The sequence below is a fragment of the Oreochromis aureus genome, linkage group 18 (assembly GCF_013358895.1).
Source record: "Oreochromis aureus strain Israel breed Guangdong linkage group 18, ZZ_aureus, whole genome shotgun sequence".
In the NCBI taxonomy this organism is placed as follows: Eukaryota; Metazoa; Chordata; class Actinopteri; order Cichliformes; family Cichlidae; genus Oreochromis; species Oreochromis aureus.
In genome coordinates, this window is record NC_052959.1 from 19,188,260 (window position 1) to 19,207,593 (window position 19,334).

At 38.8% G+C, this 19,334-nt stretch overlaps 2 protein-coding genes across 2 annotated transcripts in view; one reads left to right on the forward strand and one right to left on the reverse strand.

Moving 5' to 3' along the window:
- Nucleotides 1-4,657: 4,657 nt before the first annotated feature.
- On the forward strand, nt 4,658-7,800 carry myl13 (myosin, light chain 13). Its single transcript, XM_031734747.2, has 5 exons — nt 4,658-4,805; nt 6,333-6,360; nt 6,781-6,930; nt 7,106-7,279; nt 7,374-7,800. The coding sequence occupies exons 1-5, from the start codon at nt 4,698-4,700 to the stop codon at nt 7,478-7,480; spliced, it is 567 nt and encodes a 188-aa protein (XP_031590607.2). The 5' UTR covers nt 4,658-4,697; the 3' UTR covers nt 7,481-7,800.
- Nucleotides 7,801-12,794: 4,994 nt separating this feature from the next.
- The window catches only part of LOC116316216 (corticotropin-releasing factor receptor 2), a 38,686-nt gene continuing 32,146 nt past the window's right edge, over nt 12,795-19,334 (reverse strand). The window contains exons 10-14 of the mRNA XM_039602575.1: nt 19,133-19,268; nt 18,596-18,637; nt 13,943-14,124; nt 13,768-13,838; nt 12,795-13,593 (exon numbers count right to left, since the gene is read on the reverse strand). Coding sequence (XP_039458509.1) covers nt 13,984-14,124; nt 18,596-18,637; nt 19,133-19,268 — 319 coding nt within the window. The 3' untranslated portion in view covers nt 12,795-13,593; nt 13,768-13,838; nt 13,943-13,983. The remainder of the gene's footprint in view (nt 13,594-13,767; nt 13,839-13,942; nt 14,125-18,595; nt 18,638-19,132; nt 19,269-19,334) is intronic.

Sequence of the window (19,334 nt, forward strand, 5' to 3'; positions counted from 1 at the left end):
TCAACACAATGCACAACAAATTCTGAAAGCAACACAATGCTTTGGCATGTGCAGCTGTGCTACATTACACCTACATGTAAAAAAAAAACAACAACAAAAAAACTGTTTTTTGGAGGGGCTACACATCCCGAGAGTGGCTCTTAACCTGCATCTAAATATAGTGCTCAGTGTGAAATGTTTAAAGCCTCTGGACTACAGAGATGACAAACTGAATGTTTTGTTTGTTCATTACTGCACATGAGAAAATCTTCAACAATGGATGCCTGCTGGAGTAAAAGGAAATCTTAACCAGGATGTGATACATGTTATATTATCCAAGCAGCGATATCCATACTTTGCAGAACAGATCTGGCAGGTCTTTGCCCAGCCTGTCGCTAACATGTTCTGATTGTTTGACAGTGCTGAATGGGCCCAGGGCTTCTGGGGTCTTATGACGACCCCTGTTGTAGGTTTTTTGGGGGGGGTCATTTTGCAGCCTTTTCAGGACTTTGCCTTCAGTGGTAACAAATAACAGTCTGTTAAAGCTGGAAGCATGTACAAAATAAAAATGGTTGTAAATGAATATGACTCCAGTTCTATGCATAGGAGCATGTCCCTCTAACTGTAGGGCCTGCTGCCTTCCTCACTGATGTATGTCTGTGAATTAAAAACATTAGCAGTGTACAGTGTGTGCTGAAGTTCTACAAGGGATAACAGATAGTTGCTACCCCGTGACTGGGCCCTGAATCCATCACCTCTCATGGTTTTAAATCAATTAAACATTACCAAAGTCCCATAGATTGCTAAGTATATCCTCAGAGGACTAGAGTCACATCTACAGTATAGCAGAATCATATACTATTAATTGCCTCAGAAACAAACCACATGTCACTGACATATCGTGATTTTTTTTTTGTTATGGCTTTTGTGTCTTTCTGATGTCTGACTGATAAAAACTGTACTTTTTCAGTGAGTCATCAGAACTGGACTGCCACTTTTTGGAATGGCAGTGTAATAGCATTGCTTTATCCTGGCTGCTAAAACATCATACACTAAAAGCTACAGCTGCACTGAAGGTCGTGTGATAGGTCAGAGTAACAATTGGCATTGTGCGCTTACTGGAGTCTTTCCAAGGTGCATGCCAGCCAGACAACAGACTAACTCCAAAATAGCAAACTGCACAGGTCTGAGATGGTTTGAGAGCTTGAGTGTATGCGGTTGGTCATGTCAGGAGTTGTTGCTGCAGCCTGTTGATGGGATCACCTGACAGTATCTGAGGGGGGAGGTGGCAGTGAGCTATGTATGGCTGGATCCATTTATACTTGGGCTAACATACACTGTTTCCATCTGTCTCTGTGGAGGTTCGCTCAAACCAGACACTGACAATTTAAGTCATCTCCCATTTGAAAATAATGAGGAACAAACTGCAGCCGTGACTAATTATTTCTCAAGCATTCACTCATCAGATTGTTTTTTTACGATTTTATGCACCATCTCCTCCACGAGGCCACAGTCAAGCAAAGCAACAGAAGAAGAGCGTGCCAAATTATTTTCCTGTGTGTTTCTCTTCTCTAGTCTTTCATTGCATTTTAAAGACAATATCCCCTTGATCATAAATTATGATTTAGTTCCTTCTCTCCTTTTCTAGTATTTTTACAAGCTGTTACTGACAGGCCAGTAATGTAAATTACCTCATTAGTTCATATTGTCTGTGACATCATTCCTAATAAAGGAAATTATAGTTAGATCAAGATTTAAATCAAGCGCCTGAATATTGTCACTGTCATGAAATTACATGATTCAGGCTCCTACAAAATTGATGGTTAAAGGAGTTGTTTCAAATTATTCAGTATTTGCACTTCCTAACAGAGGATTTGCCAAACTTACCATCAGGCAATATTGACTTCATTAGTTGCCATTTTTACAACATGAGCTTGATGGGAGCTCTTTAAAGGCTTTAAAGGCAAGCCAAGAGCAGCTGCTGACAAGCATCTTTCCTTGAAAAGACATGGAGATGTAATCATGATCAGTCTGTAGAGTGAAGACATGGAGCACATCAAGCATATATTTCTAAAAACAGGCCAAATGTATACATTTTCTCTGCTGTAGAAGGTGTAGCTGCTATTTTTTCCAAACTGCTTTCATTCTTGTGTATTTAGGTACAGTTCAAATTTCATCCTCCACATGTCAATTGATGCAAAATCAACATAGATCGCAGCACCAGAACAAAAACTCAAAATACTCCACTGAATCAATACCTACCTTGCTCACCACTTACCTTTAGCCCCTCGAAAGAAAAATGACAGAGTTCTGAAAATTCGGAAAACTGCGACATATCAGCCTTTGGATTTTGTGGTTTTTACGCACTGTTAAAGTTTTAACTATATGGACAAATGTCCTTAATGAAATATGAGCATAGATCAGACTTATTTGCACAATCTTCTATACATGCAGAGAAAAGTGCTTTAGTGACAGAATGATGATGTACAAAAATACTCAAAAAGGAGAAAGTGTTAACAAAGATCTACAAACTTTTAAAATATCAAATCCACAATGCATCCGTGAACATGCTCTTTATGAGCATGAATAATTAAGTCTCCACTGGATCTGTGAATGAACGGCTTGCTTTTTACAATATTTATACACTCACTGGTCTCTTTGTTAGGTACATCAGTTCAATTAATCAGGCAGTCATATTGCTGGGACTCAGTACATTTAAGCATATAGACATAATCAAGATGACCTGCTGAAGTTCAAACTGAGCAGAATGAGGAAGATCGTTGACTTAAGTGACTTTGAATATAACATGGCTTCTGTTGCCTGACGAAGTGGTCTCAGTATTTCGGAAACTGTTGAGCTACCATCTCTAGAGTTTACAGAGAGTGGTTTAAAAAAAGAGAAAATAAGTAGTAACTCAAATAAGTACTCATTGCAACCAAGGCATGCAGAAGAGTGCCTATAAGCACGACACATTGAACTCTGAATTCAATGGGCACAGAAGCAGAAGACCACACTGGGTGCCGCTCCTGTCAGCTAAGAACAGGAATTTGGGACTAAAGTCTAAGTTTTAGTAAAAAAAAAATTGAGCAATCGAAGATTGTTGCCTGGTTTGATGAGTTTCAGTTTCTGCTTTAACATTCACATGGCAGGGTCAGAATTTGGCACAAACAGCATGAACACATGGATCCATCCTGTCTTGTATTAACAGTTCAAGCTGTTGGTGCTGGTGTAATGGCCCACTTTGATCCTCTTAGTTCCAGCTGAATATTATGTAATGTTATGATGGAACCATTCAATTCAGTTTTATTTATACAGCACCAAATCACAACAACAGTCACCTCAAGGCGCTTTATATTGTAAGGCAGACCCTACAATAATACACAGAGAAAAACAAACAACCCTATGAGCAAGCACTTTGGCAACAGTGGTAAGGAAAAACTTCCTTTTAACAGGAAGAAACCTCCAGAACAACCAAGCTCAGGGAGGGGCGGCCATCTGCCGTGACCAGTTGGGGAAAACAGGAAAAAAGACTTTTAGGATCAGAAAATTTTCATCATGAATGTGCAGCTGAGTAATGCTACAATATCTCAAATCCCTGAGAAATGTTTCCAGCCCCTTTATGAATCTATCCCATGAAGAAAAGGGGAAAAGGTAGTCCAACCTGGTGCCAGCAAGATGAACCTAATAAAAGTGGGTTACAGTGAGTTTATTTCTGTAGCTGGATAAACAGGTCACAGTGTATCCATGTGAATCAGGATCTTAATCAAGATTTGTTAAGTCAGAAAATCACAGGAACTGTGATGCTAATATGAATGTCAAGCATGACCTTTAATTTCCAAGAAATTTCACTCTGCATTAATTAGCAAATTAATTGCATGTTTGTGTGAGTTATTCTTGCATATATGATTCTGAATTCATAACCGTGTGAATAAAACCAAAAACATCAGATGGCTACCACTCTGTGTCTCCATTCAAGTGTGAATGGCAGCTACACAAAGCAGCACCCAGTGTTATCACAGATGACTTTCTTCACTTCTTTGTTTGTTGTATTCAACTTTGCGAGTGGTTTGTACACATATAATCACCCTCGCAGGACTAGGATCACACAGACACAACACTCGGTGAATCCTATTTTCAGCCGGATTTAATTTTAATGGCCTGAAAATCCCTCTGATCGCACTAGATAAATGGTCATCATAAAGGCTTGTCCTGGCACACAGTGTGCACAGTGGATGATGCCGTCTCATTGGTTGTAATTTTGAATAATAATCAAGGATAATTGCTGTTCATCACAGAGCATTGTGGCACTGGAATTTAAGCAACTTCCCCTCTTGTTCAGCAATCATCATTCTCGTCTTCCTCTCCTCACTAATAAACGCCACACTTCACCGAACAAGGTCAATAGTCAAAGATTGGTTAGGTAACATGAGGTCTCGCATAGCTTGATTAACAGAAGGATCCAGGCCCGGGGATCTCAGCTAATGTAGTTTTCCATCACTCCTGTCTTGATGATGTTACACACACAACAACCTTTGTCTTAAATAGAAGCACAAAGGCATATCCTTTTATAGTCCTCCCCTATTGTTGGCACTGTGGTTTGGCATGGGGGTGGAGGTGACACCTGCGGACAGTGGATAAAGGGCCTCTAATCACCCATCTCTGACCGCAGTGTCCAGGATCACTCTGCTGTGTGCCAGTCCTCCCCTTTGTCTCTTGCAATGGCCCCTAAGAAGAAAGAAGAGCCAAAACCTGCCGCACCAGCTGCCCCCAAACCCCCAGAGCCTGAGCGCCCCAAGACCCCGGAGTTTGACCCAACATCAGTGACGGTAAAACATCAACAGATTATTATACACACAGATTGTGGATCGACTTCAGATACATGTTGTTGGTGAATTTAAAACCTTTTTTTTTTTATTCAATCATATTAGACAGATAAGGAGACTTCATTTAAAGAGTCCAATGCTGTTACCTTTGCCCGTGTTTAAAGTGCATCAGAGACCCCATGTGACATTTACTTGGCAGTGCAAGACGAACCGAAGGGTAAAGATTTTTCAAGGCGTTATGGTGATTCTTGTAATATTTTTTCTAGCCTTCATAGCTTTACAGAATTTTTTATAAACTGCACGCATGTTTGACAGTTAAGGGGAAAAAAGCATGCAACTCACTGTCAGGGCGAGGTTCAGAAGCAAACTACTTGATACGTCAGACATCATGGAAACATTGTCTTCTGCTGACTTGGCCCTTTCTCAATGGATAAATGTTTTCTTGGTTGAGCGAGCTGCCATGTTACAATGGACCGTGGTTAAATCCACAAAATATGATCTTCATTATGTCTGCAAATAGCAGACCACCCTCACCATTCCTCTGTGGGGAAAAAGGGTGGAAAAACTGGGAGGAAGAAAAATACAGATAATTATAGCCATCTTCATCCATCTTTAAACATGCTTAGATACGTTTTTGGATAATATTTTTACAAAACCTCACAAAGGGTCTAGGGGTCTGTAGATAGCCTGACATGAGACAGAAACCGAGGGCGTGCCGTGACAGTTCAAAATATGCTTGAAGTGCAAAACTTCAAAAGTTGTTGTGGATACTGAGGGCAAAGCTATTTTTAGATTTAAAATAACAGTTTTTAATGGAGCACAAAGCTGATTGTAGAAACGAGCTGTACAGCTGGTTTAACATTCAGTTCTCTTTCTACTATATATTCTACCACTTAAGTGTCAAACATGTGAGCAGTTTCCCAGGAAAAGCAAAGATACTGTGCAGGACCCTCAAGCACCCAGGTCTCTGGTAGAGGACCTGAGCTTGAAGGATAAAGACCGCCCTGCCCGCTCTCTCACACAAACACAAAAATTAAAAATTAAAATGAGGTGAAACAGATGGGTTTCCCTTCAAGGTTTTGAACTGCTTGTTCTGCTGAACAAATGGAAGAATAATTAGAAGCATATATTTTAAATCGCTGGATCTCAGGTTTTCTAACTCTAAATGGTGTTTAACAGGTTTTATGTACTTTACACTCTTTATATCTAATAATGCTGCTCGTGTGCATGTGCACATGACATAATGACCTTGTTACTTCCCCGTGGAGCTGACAGCACCAAAGATTCCACGTTACGTCTAAAAATAAACTCAAATGACGCTGACACTGGTAGACAGTATACATCCAGTAAGAAGGGGGTTTTAGCCTCAAGGTCACATGTAAACAATGCACTTTGATCAGAACAGATAATGGCTGTAACTCGACCTGCTAAAATGGCTTGCTGTAGGAGGGTCATCAAGGTCATCGTCTTAAATGAATTCACTTTGCATCAGCATCCCTCAGTCTCTTTGTTTTCTTTGTCTTTTTGCAGCTGGAATTTACTCCTGAACAAATTGAGGGTAAGGCTCAGACGGCTGTTACAGTTGTCTTCTGGGCTGCATGGATTGTGAGTTATTTATAGAGTGAATAAATTGTTTGTGTGATCATGCCACCCATAAGTGTGTGAGAAATGTTCGGCAGCAGCTGGTGATACACTAGAGCCAGCATATGCTATTATATTAAAATAAACACATCCATCTGTGTCAGTCGCTTTGAAAAGGCTTTAAGATGCACGTCAGTCTAGGTAGAGAGGAACATCTGAGGGTTTGACTCTTTCATTAGCGGTGGGCTCTTTTATGTGAGGCGTGCAATTATGCTGTTGATCGTTACATAAACAGAGAGCATGCGATGCCTTTTCTCAAAGACTTTGCATGTTTTCTTAGATTACAATAACAAGATGAGAAATCAAAAGGAATAATGCGCTTTCTTTTCATTCACAGACTTCAAAGATGCTTTCCAGCTGTTTGACAGGACCCCAACCAATGAGATGAAAATCACTTATGCCCAGTGTGGTGACCTAATAAGAGCTTTGGGCCAGAATCCCACAAATGCAGAGATAATGTACGTGCTTGGAAAACCCAAAGCTGAAGGTTAGTAATAAGACAAGTGTGTAAACTGAGTCATTGCTGTTGTTAATAGTTGGAGCTGGATGTGGTTCAAGAATCTGCATAATATCGGGCTAAATAAAGTTCACCACTACAAAGGAATTACATCTTCTTTTTTTTGTGTGTGCTTTATTTGTTACACTTTCATTATTTTCTGCAGATATGAATTCCAAGATGCTGGACTTTGACCAGTTTCTACCCATCCACCAACACATCTGCAAAGCCAAGGACCGTGGAACATTTGAGGACTTTGTAGAGGGCCTCCGGGTGTTTGACAAGGAGGGGAACGGCACGGTCATGGGTGCAGAACTCAGACACGTTTTGGCAACACTGGGTGAGTTAATTAACAGCTTTAATTCATGAAGCTGTCATCATAAGGAAATGTACTGAACTGACTGCTTTCCTGCTTTCTTCCTTGGGGATCATAGGTGAGAAGATGAGGGAGGACGAGGTGGAGCAGCTAATGCAAAACCAAGAGGATGCTAATGGGTGCATAAATTATGAAGCTTTTGTTAAATACATTATGGCATCTTAAGAGGGGCCAATGTCTCTTTCAGCCTCATTGTCATTCTGGTGCTACATCACAGTACATAATGAAATCAATATGAGTGAGTAATGAGTTTGTCTCTCCTTCATTGTGAATTCTTGACCGCAAAAGATTTCTGTACATCTCATCTTGTATATTTTTCATTTCCATGCGTCTTGGATTGATCTACAGCATAACTCATCAATATTTCACTGTTTTATTTTTTTTTTCTAAGGTCCCTGATGTTAATGCTGTGTGCACACTGCACATTGCCCCTGTTCATTTCATAGAGCATGGTAAATAAATACACTCGTTGTGGCTGTACTCGATTTTTCAAAAACCAACGCAGAAATGTGTGTTATTGTCTGCGCCTTTCACAGAAGGCAGTTCATTTTTCAGATTGAGTCATAATATATAATATAGTGCACTAAGAAGCAAATCAGTGACTCCATTGTGTAGCAGGTAGCCCATTAGCCAAATCTAAAAGCTCACTGATTTGAGAAAAAAAAACTGCTGAATCAAAAATGTGGAACCATCCACTGTGGTGACCCCTCATGAATAAAAGAAGCTATACTAACAGACAAATCAATAGTGTCCTGTTTGTTATTCTCAAGATAGCAACAGGACAACAACATTTAAAATAGGAAACTACATAAAATCTCTGTAGTTTGCTGTAAATGAGCATATGTTTGATTCAATTACTTCTAAAAATGTTATACCTAAATTATGTTTCTCAAAATGTATTTTGTTTTGTCAAAGCCATTCCCCAAGAGAAAAGCATCTTTAGAGTAAAGAAATAAATACTGACATTTAAAGTCTGTATTAAACCTAATATAAGGCAGTAGCACTTACTACAATGTCAATGAAAGGAAATTTTGAAAGAGTAGTACTTTCCCTAATCGGCCAACAGAGGGAGCTGTTGCTCAAAAAATGTCTCACATGCGGTAAATATGGGGATTCTGTAAACATTGACGAATGAAAAACAATATGCCATTCTTCACCTCCAGCCCTGCTACAAATATATAAATGAGGGACATTAAGGTGCCCCAGCCTATCCATCCTGCTAGTCCCACATTACTGAAAGTCATTTAAATTCTCGTTTGCATTTTATCCAATGGCAGGGTTAGTTTCATAATGCTCGTTAATCAGCGTGTAAACCCACGCCTCAAGTAAGAGCTATAATGAGCCAATTTACCATAACTGATCAAATGTTCGCTGTTTGTGAGCATTGTTATGTAGTACTGCTTAAATACTATTTTGGTGGTAAAGTTCATACAAGCTTAACAACATCAACCCTGTACAAGGATCTTCCTTTTATTTCCCTCAGAGGAACAAAAACGCTCGGATTTCTGAACAATATCGTCATTGTCATGTTGTAGATTAGGTTGAACAGGTGCTCTATGAACCTATGCAATAATTAAGAGTAAAATATTCAGTGGCGTTGCTTTATGCCTGCACCATTCAATTAAATGAATCAAAATCTTATACATTATTTATACCTGTGGGGTTTCTCTAGTTGTGAATGAGTTGAAAAGGATCCACTTTATACATTCGTTTGTTACCTGAGGCCCGAGGCTACAAATACAAACATTCTACGCCTACATTTTTTTCCTGATATTGTTGAAAAACAAATAACATATTTCAGCATAAGTCTGAAATATGGATATAAAAAAGAAATTTCTTTGATTTTTCGCTTGTATCTTGACATTACAGTAAAGACTATCCCATTTTGGGATTAACTCATTTTGAAACAAGCTCATCGGAGCTATTTTAATTGTATTTCAACATCAGTGACCTTCTCCTTCACCTCAAATAGCTTTTCAAGCACTTCTTTTTCACTGCTCTGCTGACCTTCATCATGCCGCATAATCTTTTTCAGTCTGCCTTCCTCATCCGGCCGCTTCAGGCTATATAGTATATTTACCTATTATGTGTTCACAGCCAATTTTCCACCAGACGGCTAGGCTGGCACCAGTTTAGTTGCTGGGACATATTGACTGTATGGTTTGAGTAATTCAGTAAACTGGCAGCATGATATTGGAATAATTTCCACATTAATTCCATATAATAACAAAACTCCTGGTAGAAAACAGTTTATATATTTTAATGCTATTCACCCTGAAGGCTTACCCTTAAGGAAAAATCAAGTATTGTTTAAAAAGTCCTGGTTTACTTTGAATTACCTGTTACCTGTGTAATTGTAAGCATGGTGCTTCTCCAGAGAAAAAAAAAGAAAGAGACTGTTATTCTGTTGTGTCAAATTAGTTTTTAAGATCAAGAATTTTAAAGCCAGAGAGCAGAATTTACATTAAACCCCTTGCCAACTGAGTTCACACAATGCTGATTAGGCCCATCATCACGAGGTAACATTAAAGCAGAGCTATAAATCCGGTGTCGCTGATGACATTCATGTGCTGGCACAGTGGTTCTGACTCATTTCAAGTCAACCAGTAAGAACTGTTTTGCCAGTGGTGAAGATGTGAGCAGCTGCCAGTGGGAGTAGTTTCCCTTCAAGGCTTCCTGACAGAGAGCTTTATTTTCTTTTGTAATGTTTTCAGTTTCCAGGTGCTGTTGGTTATTTTTAAGCAACAAAACTACTTGGTAAGGCTTAGAATAATATTAGGGATTGGATTAAAATATATCCTCTCGCTACATTGTCGAGAATTTCTCTGCCAGAAAACCTTGAAGGCAAATACCACCAAAAACATCGTTTTCTTAGCCCCACCAGTCTGATAAATGTGTTTTTAAGGTTTACTCCACCCTCTACGTGCACATGTGATGCATACCTTCTTTTAGAAATTTGTAGTCTTGAAGTCTGAAGTTGAAAACTCAAACTTAATAAAGTGCCTTTACAGCCATAATTGACATTTTCACAGGCTGAAGGATGCTGCCTGTGGGAATTGCTATTAACTTACCTATATGTATAAAATCAGCAGGGTGACCTTTGCATAACAGTTTCGGCTTAAAGCAGCAATAATTAAGCGATGGGAGATACTTCATTGAGCGAGGTCATTTATTAGTTTATCTGAGCTTACGATATAAATATTACATTACAGATGGGTTTATTTTGAAATTCACAAAGCATCTGAGGCTTAGTGGCAGCCTTATGTTGTCATACTGGTTATTTATTTTTAGTTGATGCAATGTGGAATGCAGTTTAATGCAGACACATGGGAGTTCAGGGCAAATAATCCATGATGCTGTGCAGATGTGCTGCACACGTCTGGCATGATACTGAAGAATCTGATAGCATTGTCTATCTTTTGCAATGCTGGAAACCATTAGAAACATTAATTGTCACAATAAGGCTTGATTGGGCTACATCAGAGTCCCGGCTGATTGTTTGGGGATGTATAACTCGAGTCCTGAGGGTTCTGGGCATAGGCTGTAGTTTCTGCTCCATTTCACTCCAGCCAAGCCTGAAGCGTATGAAACTGTGTCTAGCAAGCGCTCTCTGAGTGTGTCTTCCATTCTGTGAGTAAAAACTACAATTTCAGATCAGGAAATGCCATGCCACAATGCCAGTGAAGCAGCAGTCGTTCAGTCTATCAGAAGAATAAGTGTGAGACTGGATCATTATAAAACTGCTGTATTTATTTTATAAAGTGCCTGGAGGTGAGGGAGATACACAGCAAATGAATCAGCTGAACAGATCCTATTAGTGCAATCTGTGGCTTTTGTAAGATTTTCAAACTGTATGGACCCAATGCACTGAAATGCCCCCCCCCCCCTCCAAAATATGTAGTGTGTTATATAATTGAAAGTACAATTTTAATCAAAATCATTTTTTCACACATACAGTCCAAGTGTATACAAGTAACACAAAGATACATCATTTACAGAGACAACGGCTTCATTTTCACAGAAATGTTTTTTGTCTTTTGTTTATAAGGCAACCTGGGTTGTTCAACAAAGAGTTTGATTTTTTATAAAATTATGTCTGACATCAAACAGCACTGAATACACATCATGTACAACAAACGATGTACAAAATAAACAAGATTTGGTCGACAAAGTCCAGTGGAAATAATAGAAATACATAGGCAGTTAAAAAGTCAGTATGTCAGTAAACATGGTTTCTCTCTTTGGTGAGTTCAAATAAAATATAGTTTTATTTATATTTTATTCACATTTGTTTAAAAAAAGTTTCTTTATGAAAATACTTCACAGTTGTAATGTAATGTAGTACACTTTGTATGTATGTAACATACTGAAGTCTTGGGAGTTTGCGTAATGTCATGGCTAAATTATGATGCCCTTGATCAGAGTTATATATTAATGGGTAAATAATGAGAGGTGATCAGTATTTACCAGCTAACATCAAGCGTCATCAAGCAGCAACAGCAAAAATGAACCAAGATCAACAGAAACAGATGTTGTAATGTAGCAAAAGTTTACAAAATACTTCTTTTTTTTAACATCAAGATGTGATTAAATATTTTGTGTTATGTACACCATCTTCACATGGGTTCAGATTTTGAAATAAATTCTGGATGTTTTATGTGACACTTTTAAATAAAAAGCCCGATATCAATTCAAATATAATCTGAAATAAATACATAAAATTAATAAATGAATAAAACAGGGGAAGGTCATCCACTTTCTGTCTGAAGCTTACAAAATCTTCTTAATGACCCCTCGAGAGCTCAATCGCAGTATTAAGCGTTATTGTTAAATCCATACAAAACACACATTTAACAGAAATGAGTGGTGCTGATTTTGCCACCCATCAAATGTCAGACAGCTTTATTTAACAGATGTGTAGCTAATTTATCAATGCAGAAGGGAATATCCATCCATTCGTTTCCGCTTATCCTTTTCAGGGTCGCGGGGGGCGCTGGAGCCTATCCCAGCTGTCATAGGGCGAGAGGCGGGGTACACCCTGGACAGGTCGCCAGTCTGTCGCAGGGCTAACACACAGGGACAGACAACCATTCGCACTTACATTCACTCACACATTTACACCTAGTGGCAATTTGGATTATCCAATTAACCTATCCCCACAAGCTGCATGTCTTTGGACAGTGGGAGGAAGCCGGAGTACCCGGAGAGAACCCACGCAAACACGGGGAGAACATGCAAACTCCACACAGAAAGACCCCGGCCTGATGGTAGAATTGAACTCGGGACCTTCTTGCTGTGCGGCAACAGTGCTAACCACCGTGCCACCGTGCTGCATCAAAATGTAAGCTTGCTGTAATTCACTTTTTGATCAATAAACCTTTTCATAACAAACATTCCCTCCCTTATTTTTATCTGAAGGTCCATACATGGCTGTTTAAATTACTATTGGGTGAGCAGCCTTAGCAGGTGTAAGAGCCGGGGTTACAGGCAAGCAGAAGGTTGATCTCACCAGAGCAAGGGTTTAGGAAAAGGATCGGTCCTCCTCATATTGTCAAGCTCCTCTTCCTTTGACCCAGAAGCTTAGTATGTGACACTGATTATAAGGAAGCCACAAGGATTTCATAAAGCCAAAAGAATTTAATCTGCTTCCACTGTGCCTGCATGACAAATCCATGCACAGCACTTAACAGATTACATAAATGAGAATCACTTGGCTCCATAAAATAATGTATATATAATCATATCTTTCCTCGTCTGCAAGAGAACTCTAAGTTGGGAACGCTCATTTATCGCTCTCGGGGAGTTCAAACACACAACACGTTAAATTGCTCTTTATGTTGACACCTTCCTTGCACAGTAAAAAAAAAAGCAACAAAAAAATAAGACCAAGTCTAACAAAAGGAAATAAAAATAGTTGTGAAATCAAATCCTCAGAACAAAGAGGAAAAAGAAGTATTTACCAATGTTTACAACAGTAAGAAAGATGTAAAAAAGAAAGAGAAGAAAAGGGATTTAAAAAAAGACACATTATAAAAGCTTCTTAAAATGGCTTGTTTGTATAAAATAGCCACATCTCACATTAACCAAAACATATCATGTGTTGAGATTGTGTTTTAGTTTTAAAAAAAAAAGAAAAAAAAAAGCAGTTGATGACTCTACGTTAAATTGTTTTCAGTCTCTTTTCACTTCAGAGAGTTATGACTCATTTTTTATTTATTTTACTCTGTGCTGTTTTCTGTTTTCTTCATCCACAAAAAGCTTCTTTCTTTCAAATTAAGCTGTTGATAAAGAGAAGGTAATTCAAAGAGCAGTTTAGCATTTTTATCATAATAGATACAAATGGCAGTTTTGGCAACATATGAATGCGTCATGGTCAGTCAAATTTCAAGTATTCATAACCACTAGGCAAGTTGGATGCCGGTAGTAACAACACTAAAATTATAGGGTCAAACCTGCTGTGATGTGACGATCGAACCATTCCGTTGTTTAGAAAAACCCAGCCCCTCTACGTCACAAATGGTACCTTATAACGAGAACTTCATGTCATCTTTGTGCAGTTAAAATGTACTTTTGTCACCAGGCAAAATAAATCGCATGACTCCTTAGTCACACTGGACAAACAGTGACCTTGCTGGAGGAATCAGTCTGGAGATTGCGTGTTTCTGTGGTCACACGGCTGTGGTCTGTTTGATGCTGTGGAAGCTGATCCTGGTCGGAGAGGTCGGGATAGACATGGCTCGTGCCACTCGCACTCGAAGAGCGTGGTTGTCCTGCCAGCGGTGCCACCGTTTTCTTACTGCTGAGCGAACCTACAACGATGAGGATACTGGTATGTTAACAATCCTAATAACAAGATATAAAGAGAAGAAAAGAATACTACAATAAACTTCAAATAATTTTTTAAGATATTATACAACATTTTGGGAAGTCATTTTAATTGTTTAATGTAAAGAAGAGCCATGTGAATAAATTATTGTTTTTTTTCTGTGCAGTCCTGTGAAACTCCATGATTCAGTTCAGCTTGTAGAAACCACCTTTAGCACTCCTTAACTTGAAGTATTGTTTTCTGTATGACTTCCAGTCTCTCGCATCAATGTGGAGGACCCACATTTCTTTACAACACTTCAGTTCATTGACTTTTTGTAGGCATTTGTTTATGCACAGCTCTAAGCTTAAGCATAAGGTCCTGCGAGTCGAGTTTGTGGTCGACTCAGTGACTGCAAGGTGCCCAGGTCCTGTAACAGCAAAAAAACAGCCCAAATCATCAGCTCTCCAACACCATGCTGACAGTTGGTCTCAGGTGTTTGTGCTGCTATGCTGAAACATCCCTACTTTGGTCTCACATGTCCAAATTGTTCCATTGTTCCAGACTTTTTGTGGTTTGTTCAGTTGCAACTTTGCAAACCTAAGCCTTCCTGCCATGTGATTTTTGAGATGCTTTCTCGGGACAACCCTTTTAAACAAACCATGCTTGCTCATTCTTCTTCTAATTATACTCTCATGAACTTTAACACTTAACATGCTAACTAAATCCTGTAGAGTCTGCGATGTGGTTCTTGGATTTTTTGCTCTTTCTGTCACCAAAGAGGTTGTCACACTTGTTGATGAGCAGCTGATCGAGTGCATTTGATTAGCAGCACCTGGCTGCTACTTATAATACCCACTTAATTCCTGTGGAAGCAGTAAGGGTGTGCTTAGCTTTTAACGAGATTATAATGAGTCCTGTTAAAACTCTGATTTTCTCATGACTGTAAATGTATCACAGTAGACTATGAGACCATAAACACATTAACTAACTAACTAATGAAAAATAATATTCAGGTAAAAATGTTATATTAAAAAATTATAACATTTTTACCAATAATTTAAAGGGCTCTGTTCCCACAATGTGTGTCTTTATGTATAAATTAAACCCTATTATTTTACTGATTTAATTTCTGTTTACTCTCGATTACAATCAAACGTGACATAATCGTTATACTCCACGTCTGTTGTCCTTTTGTCTCGATTTATAGGTTTTTCTTTTATTAAAATTTTCTGAATGTGATTCTTAATAAAAGTCACCTTCACAACCTTCCACCATGATCTGGCGTTATATTTTAAAATCAAATAAACGGTGATTTCAGCATATTTGGCCACAAAACCTCATTTCTGTCTCTGCTGCTCATCCACCTCCCCGTGTCCGTATTCAGTCCTTTGAATCCAAGTCAGGTACAAAGTTTTCCACGCTCACATTAATTTTAATGACTGTAGTCAATGTTCTTTGATGCAAGTCCTGCCACTTGCTAGGACTTGACATCTTCTTAACACTTTCACGCAGTTATTTGGGCACTTATTTTAAAGGCCCCATTTAAAAGAATGGGAATTTCAATGATCCCCCAGAACATAAAAATTGCATGCATCAAATCATTGAGTGAAGCTGCTTAAAAGGCCTGGCAACTTTGCCCTGGAAGAAAAAGGTTTCTTTCTCAAAAGTTCTACGTCTACTTCACTTGTGAAGAGTTACACAACATTTTGGCTTCACTATCGGCTCAATCGAGAGTCCCGACACAATCCTCATCTCTGACTCATTCCACCAGACCACTGAGGAAATGCCAGTTTCATTAATATGGGTACAGTAAACTAAGAAAAACAGCATCTTCACTACGCATATTTATGTCTACCACTAAAATGTTGAAACTTGACTGTGCACTTGTAACAACATGAGTGACTAATTTGTTTCATAGTTTGGCTGCCAGAAAGCATCTGATTGATTCATTTGGGTTAAGAGCGGGAAATGCAGTCCCTGTCATTATGAAATCCTCCAACAGCTTTTTATTCAGGAATCTTTCTTTCCATCACACTGTACATGCCTCAGTGTTTCTGATTGCTAAACAGGCTCAAAAATTCCAGATAACATCGATATTAATCCAAAAGTCCCGATAAGCAAAATCCTTGCTACAAAATTACAACCACGTTACATCAACTCAAGAGAATCAACTCAGTCAGTATACCTTTAAGTCAGGGGTGTCCGACTCCAGGCCTCAAGGGCCGGTGTCCTGCAGGTTTTGGATCTCACCCTGGGTCAACACACCTGAATCAAATGATTAGTTCATTACCAGGCCTCTGGAGAACTTCAAGACACGTTGAGGAGGTAATTTAGCCATTTAAATCAGCTGTGTTGGATCAAGGACACATCTAAAGCCTGCAGGACACCGGCCCTCGAGGCCTGAAGTTGGACACCCCTGCTTTAAGTCAACGCTTCAAATTTCCTACTAAACACGCTAACACTATGCCTCACTATGTAAATAAATGCATCCTTTAGACTTGAAGGATGTAATGTTTCATTTGATTTCAATGGCCTGCTGGTCTATAATTAACCCAGTTTCTGAAACTGTCATGGTGCTAGCATCTCCCCAGCATCTCCTGTGTTAGTTATTTGTGCCTCCCTGTGAAGTCTCTCTTGTCTCCATGTTTATTCGCCTGTTTCCCAGTCATGTCTCTGTGTGTCTGTCTGGTTTCTCTCGCTCTCTTGCCCCCTGTCTGTGTCTACCTACTCTTGTCTCCTCCTCCTCCCTCTGTTCCCTGTATTCAGTCAGTCTGTGGCTCAGTGCATGTTTCTCGTGTTTCTTGTTTTATTCTGACAGTCTCTTGTCCTGTGTGCATCTTGTTCCCCTGTCTCGTCAGTTAGATTATGTCCAGCTGTGTTTCCCAGGTGTTTCCTCTCTGCCCTGATTCCCTCTGATGTATATATTGCCTGTGTCTCCTCCTGCCTCTTCTTGTACTCCTTCATTCCTCCTCCTCATTCCTCCGGCTGTGTATTCTGGCTGTTTAGTTTCTTAGTGTCATTCCAGTTTAGTTTTGTTTAGTTTTTTAGTTAGTTTAGTTTTTGGGTCCTATTCCTGCCTGCCTCACACAGCGTTATGACAGAAAAAGGATGTTTTGATTTTTTTCCTCACAAATTCTTTCAATTAACACTTATTCTGTGTCTAGATAACTGACAATAGTAAACATAACAGAGTTTGACTTTGACCACTGCAGAAGAAATTAATAATTGGATCCCCTGGTATTAGATATTTTTGTGTTTATTAAGTATTTTGTCTTATGAACCATGTCAGTAGCCAATTTAATCAATTTCAGTTTGAGTCCTGCAAATAGATATATTAGTCTCTCATTAGTCTTGATTCTACTTCTATTTATGTCAGATGATATATAAACTATACTGACCATTCTCAGATCCCTGTCTGTCTGTCAGCAATACAAAGCTGGATAGGTCCAAATTTCCTTCCAACTAATGAAGCAAAATCAGGGGTTATATTAAAGTGTCACACCCAGCCTGACAGCTCACATAAAAAGGGAGCCTAAGTTTTAATGACATTTCTATATTTGTGGTATTTGTCATTTTGTATTTTGTTTTATATTAGTGGAGCATTTTGTAACTGTGGTTTGAAAAGTGTTCTACATATTTATGCACTATTTCTTTTTCTAAAAATGATGCTAAAGCCAGACACAGAAAAACAGGAAGCCAGAATGTCCATATGGACAAAAACCAAAATCTGAAAACAACAAGCTGTGACAGAGCTGGGCTATGTGGGTTTTATGCACTATTCTAGCAAAATCATATAATAAATAGCAATAGTTAAGCCAAGCCTCCTAATTTTTCAGGTTTTAAATAAGGATTGCTTTACAGCAGTCGTTTGTAATGTGGCCTAAAAACATGCCTGAAACATATTCTATTAAGTCACACAATTGCTTTTTTTGTTTTGTTGTTAGCCACTTGAGGTCCTAAATTGCATTAAATATCTGTTCAAATAGGGTGACTCAATTTCTTCACATCACGTCATTAAATTAACAAACTCTTTACCCCCGAGTTTCAACAATTTGAGGGATGAGAGCGCGCAGCAAGAGAGTCCTTCATTTTTTTCTATCACAATTCATCACAATTTATGTGTAATCATAATGGCGTTAATGACTTTTAACCAGCTGGAGTTTTGGTAATTTGCTTTTATTTCAATCAGACAAAAATGAGACAGCCTCATGAAAGTTTTCTATGCTGTTATTTCACTGACTGCACGGAAACTCTTTGGCATTTTCTTTGCTATTACGGCTACCTGATCCTCCCCCTGGTTGAACATAAAAATGTTAACTTGGAGGCAAGTTAGAAAAACAATATTAAAACTAATTAAGGCTATCAATTTACGGTTTTATTAAGCTTGTGCATCAAAGAAAAAAACCCAAAGACATTGACAGTAAAATTAACATCATAAATAACAGGTGTTTTGCTAAACTCCAGTGACTCACCTCTCCGTTTAGGAAGCAGTAAAACACTGACACAAAGAACCCCTGCAAAATAAGACACATTAGAATTAGAAGCAGAAAATGTGCCTGTATTATGTAATGGCACTGTAATTAGACGCAATCATTATAAAGAAAAGGCAAAACAAATTTCCAAAGCAAAATATAGAATTTTTAAAGCTCTATTCGAACCCCCCCCCTACTCAGCCCTACATTTAAGCACAGGAGATAAATAAATAAATAAAAAATAGCCACAGAGCAGAAATCATGCCCACATGGCTCTGTTATTCCTGACAGCTAAGAGCACTGAACATGAGGTAGGAGGGCCATGTTGTGTGTAAGCGCAGCCAGGATGCTACTTCAAATCATCTTCCCACAAGAAGCCTTAGAACCTGAAAAGTCACTCTTGAAAGTAGCGATACAACTCTGAGATAAAAACACATTAAGAAATCAGAATGATTCATATTTTTAACTTTGTGGGCAGTGAGTGTGGGCTTTCAAACTCTGGCCACTGTCACACTGTATTATTAATCATAATCTCACCTGAAAAGACTGTAGAAAGGAGTTGAAATAGATGAACACAATTTGCGAGATGTCATCCTCCCCCGGATTCACAAAGAAGAGCATGTAGGTGATGCCGAGCAGAGGTAGCAAGACTAGTGTTGCTTTCACGGCTTTTCTGTGAAGACAGAGTTGGAGTCTCATTTATAGAATTGCAAAACTGGAGCCTTGAATGTCAGCCCAG

Excerpts from the sequence above, each read along its gene's own strand:
- myl13 (XM_031734747.2), top strand. The coding sequence starts at position 4,698 with ATGGCCCCTAAGAAGAAAGAAGAGCCAAAACCTGCCGCACCAGCTGCC. Across the intron at positions 4,806-6,332 it reads TTGACCCAACATCAGTGACG|CTGGAATTTACTCCTGAACA; the intron begins GTAAAACATCAA and ends GTCTTTTTGCAG. Across the intron at positions 6,931-7,105 it reads TGGAAAACCCAAAGCTGAAG|ATATGAATTCCAAGATGCTG; the intron begins GTTAGTAATAAG and ends TATTTTCTGCAG.